Source organism: Impatiens glandulifera, chromosome 1, assembly GCF_907164915.1.
Source record: "Impatiens glandulifera chromosome 1, dImpGla2.1, whole genome shotgun sequence".
In the NCBI taxonomy this organism is placed as follows: domain Eukaryota; kingdom Viridiplantae; phylum Streptophyta; class Magnoliopsida; order Ericales; family Balsaminaceae; genus Impatiens; species Impatiens glandulifera.
The window spans coordinates 116,252,210-116,256,827 of NC_061862.1; the positions used below are offsets into that span (position 1 = coordinate 116,252,210).

At 26.1% G+C, this 4,618-nt stretch overlaps 1 protein-coding gene across 1 annotated transcript; it reads right to left on the reverse strand.

Moving 5' to 3' along the window:
• Positions 1-1,398: 1,398 nt before the first annotated feature.
• LOC124928990 lies at positions 1,399-2,568 on the reverse strand. The gene is made up of 3 exons (XM_047469273.1): positions 2,373-2,568; positions 2,189-2,255; positions 1,399-2,028 (listed from the first exon to the last, which is right to left on the reverse strand). The coding sequence occupies exons 1-3, from the start codon at positions 2,498-2,500 to the stop codon at positions 1,738-1,740; spliced, it is 486 nt and encodes a 161-aa protein (XP_047325229.1). The 5' UTR covers positions 2,501-2,568; the 3' UTR covers positions 1,399-1,737.
• Positions 2,569-4,618: the final 2,050 nt, after the last annotated feature.

The window sequence follows — 4,618 nt, forward strand, 5'->3', positions numbered from 1 at the left end:
GGCTCTTTGTGGGACACATTTGAGAAAGACAATCGCTTAGCAATCGCACGCGAGCAATATTTTTGCGGCCAAGGCGATCCATCCGATTTTGGGGTCATGTTTGCCTCTGTTTGTTTAGCCATTTGAACATACATTATAGCTTTTAGCCCCCAGATTAACTTGGTCAAGGTCGCACCTTGGACGTGCTTTGACTAAAGGGTTAGGTCCCCACCGAACCCAAGTTTACTATGTTGTGTCGCCTCTACTTGTTGTCGTTGCAGCCTGATGCCGACTCCAATAGCCTCCGTACACGGAGATTTCTAGCGATTTTTTGCCATTTTTTTTTATTTCATTTTTTTATTTTCCTTAAAAACAAACAAATATCAAATATCATACAAGTCTCATTTTTATTCTATTTTTTATATTTTTTTTATTTTGCTTGGCCCAAGCCCAAAATTTTATCAATCCGGGTTAGAATGATAACTTTTTCAAATTAATCTTTATTATAATCTTAGTTAAAAAATCGTTTTTGTATAAAGGTTATATTGACTCGAAATTATTTGAAAGTTGTAAATTCGAGTTTAAAAATCGAGTGTTTATTTATTGACATGTATTTTTGGATTTAAAATTGAGAGTTTTTTGTTTATGTATCTCGGGCTTCCCTATGTGATAAGGTTCGTTTTCAGCTTCTTGCGATCCAATCATCACTATATGATGAGGAAGCTTCCTATTTGAAAAATTGAAAAAATAAGATGATTATAATGGTCTTTGTTACGTCCTTATCAATAGCGCTATTGGTTCTATGCCAACATAAATGATGTATATGTTTGTCCTTTTTAAAGTGTGTAGCCGTGAAAATAGGGAGAGTTATGTATTAATGTTTTTTTTTTGGAATTGTCTAACTTCTCATTTTTTTTTTTATTTTTTTTTTTTGTAAAGAGTTGAGATAAGGATAAATTGATAAAAGAGTAAGGATTGAACATCCACAATCTTTTAGTTTTCAATACATCTTAGTAGGGCCAAATTTATTAAATGTAAGTAAGGTTATCACAAGTTTACTTTAGGTGTGCAAGATATAAAAAAAATGTTGTCTTCTCCAAATAACTTGAAATATGGGTATTGTTATACTATAAGATTATTCAAATTGAATTTTGTAAAGAAAAATTGTGAGAATTTAAGATGCCTACAAATATCTTAGGCATAGTTATTGTTTGAAAATTTTCCAACTAGTTCTATCTTGACAATGTCGAAGTCAATTAATTATTTTTTTATTGTATTTTGAATAATATTTTTTATTTATGATTTTGTTATTGAGTTTAAACAATTTTTATTATAAATTGCATAAATTATTTTAAACAAAAAAATTTATAGCTACCAAAATCAAGCAGATATATCATCAAACGCTAATTTTATAATATGAAAATTTGGTAAATTTTCTAAGCAAATTTTGAAAATACCATTCACTCCCTGCCTTTCAGTTACACCTTACAATTACAAATCAAGGAGAAGAGTGACTGACTCACTAAGACCCTTAATGTTTTATGAAACAAATAAGAAAACTTTTAAACTCTAAAATTAAAATAACATTAAAATGCAAATCAAACTCAGAGGAGAGAAACAAGTAAAGTAGTTTTTCACCTTCTTCCCTACCTCCATCTCTTTTATTAGATCCCATCCCTCTTTTTTTATAGATTAGTTTTATATATATACATCACAGATATTATTGTTTACCTCCAAAATTTTCACCTCTTCTGCTCCCTAAGCCACAGCAGAGATGCTGCAGTTTCTTCTATTACGGTTCAAACAATCAAACCCTTCTATCCTCACTGCAGCTGGTTTGTGCACAATTTTTGTACTAAAGCATGATACTCCTGTGCATGCAGATGAAGAGTTGGATGGAGAAGTAGTAGGTGAGAATGGACAGAAGACACCCATGTTCCCAAATTCTGAATCTTGGATCAAAGGATTAGATGCCCTGCTAGGAGGAGATCCACAGTAGTAGGGTGGAGATGAAGCCATTTGATTGCCATAGTCTGCACCACAATTCCCCTGTATAAAGCAAGCTCAATGAGATAGATGATACATAGAGATGAAAAGTTTAAATTCAACTAGTTTCTGCAAATAATAAATTTAGGGAATTGAATGTAAGAATAGTTAATTTCCTAAACAAACGGAGATGAATCGAAGAGGCAGAAAGATAGAAGGATACCTTAGAAAGGATAATATCAAGAAGCTCCGAGCCGACTTTGGATTCAGACGTTTCCCCTTGATGGTTACTAAAAATTTCAAATGAAAAAAATGAAAAAAATAATTTATAAGATAATTTGTAAAGAGATTGATTGATGAACAATTAGAAATCTGAGAGTAATTTTAGATATATGCACTTGATTTACCATCTGGAAGACCAGATCTGATCGTTGATGGAAGTATTCATCGTTACGAGTCGACGCGGTTTGGGGCAAGCAATGTCGTTAGATGCAGAAAGGTATGTCCTCATCGTCGTCTCTCCAAGTGAAGCCATGTCGCGTCTTTCCTGATAGACACGGGAATTCACGTTCTCTCCTCCTTCTGCTTACAAAATATGCGATAATAAAATTATCAGATTCAGATTTAGATCCATATGAACATACGCGTATATATATATACATGATACCTGTGCTTAGTAGCTCTAAGTGGTTACTCTTGGCGGTGGAGGCTGGAGCAGGCGACACAGAGGAATGACGGGAGATATTACAAAGGAAAAAAAAAGAAAAAAGACCGAAGAAGAGAGATAACGCTTTGTAATAAGATTATTATAAAATGGAGAGAAAGAGAGTCAGACGGCAATTACGGCTTGTGAGGTTGCATGATGGAAACACACCGGTGTGCTGATGACTGACGAAAGGGCCCCACGTTATTTATTTTTTTCTCTGTCTTTCTTCGATTATATTAAATCTTTCTTATTTTCTTTCTGCTTTATCTTTTTCTTTTCATTTCCTCCGTACACTTGTCTTTTATTTTATTTTAAGTCTTCATAGTTTGTTAGTTGATTATTTAAAATTAAATTATATTATTTTTTTATTCATCAAATATATTTTTATTCATTTAATATATATTTTTTTAATTTTACCTAACTCTTTTCACACTAAGAAAATCGTTTGATTTTTTATTTTTTTATGTTAATTATTTAAAAATAAATTATATTATTTTTTTATTCAACAAATATTTTTTTATTGGATTAATATATATATTTTTATAATTTTACCTAACTCTTTTCGTACTAAGAAAATGGTTTAATTTTTTTTGTTGTGTTCTTATATATATATATATTTTAATATTTATATTTATTTAATAAAAAACGAGTTATTTTAAATTTATTTAAGATAAATTACATAATTAAAATTTAATAAAAATAAATAAAAATATTTTAATATTTTAAGTGAAAAACTAAGTAATTTATTATTAAAATTATAATATATGATAAAGAACAATAAACTAAAAAAAAAAACACCAAAATAATCAAACAAGCGCTGAGTCTTAATTATTTTTTCAAACATTGGGATTCATCGTTTCTCTACGTGTCACAAAATTTATTTATTTAATAAATGAAAGACATCTCAAAGAATTTTAGATCTATTAGACTGTAATGGGTTGGGATTCACTTACAATTTTGTTCGGTTGTATTTTAGGAATTTTTTTATTATTATTTTCTATAAATTAAAAAGTAATAAATGTATTAATTTATATCATATTCTTTAATAAATTTATATAAAATAATATTTTTATATATTATATATTATGTAATATATTATAATCTCATATTATTATAAAAAATAATTTATTTATATAATATATAATATAATATATTTAATTATGTTTATTATTAAAATTTTAAAACAAATTATCATTTACATCCATTTCAAACATAAAATTTTTGATTTTAACCATTGCAATTAGAAACTTAAATTATTTATAATATGATAATAACTCTTGTATTTCGAGTTTAAAGAAATTGTAATACTAATAATTATTTTTATTAAAATATATTATAAATATAAATTATACAAATATTTAGTGTGATTTATAATATTCTTATTTAAATAAATAAAATATGAAATATGAAATAATATATATAAATATGTCGGTGACTTAAATTTAACTTTGAAATGAGTTTTAGGTTTTGGATATGTTTTAAATTAAATATTAAATTATTTATCGAATTTAATTTATTAATTAAAATATATATATATATTATAAATAAATATTAATATCTTTAATGTTTTTTAAATACAACTTTTTAAATTATTACTAAATAATTTTTAAAATAATTCAAAATTTATTTAAATATTAAAGTAAGAATGATATTGACACGTTTTATTATTAATATTGAAAAATATATTATTTAATATTAACTTTTAACCTATATTTTTTTTGTTTTACATGTGTATTAACAAAAATATGTCATATTTATCCTTATAAAAAATAATTAATATTATTAATTTTTACCATGTAAATTTAAACAATATAATGTAATTAAATTATTTTACTTTACTTCGGATTCAAATAGAAAAGTGGTTAGGCAACTACACTTTTTTATTATAAAATTTTGTTTTAATATAAATTAAAAATATTAACTTAGTTATTATCATATAAAATAATA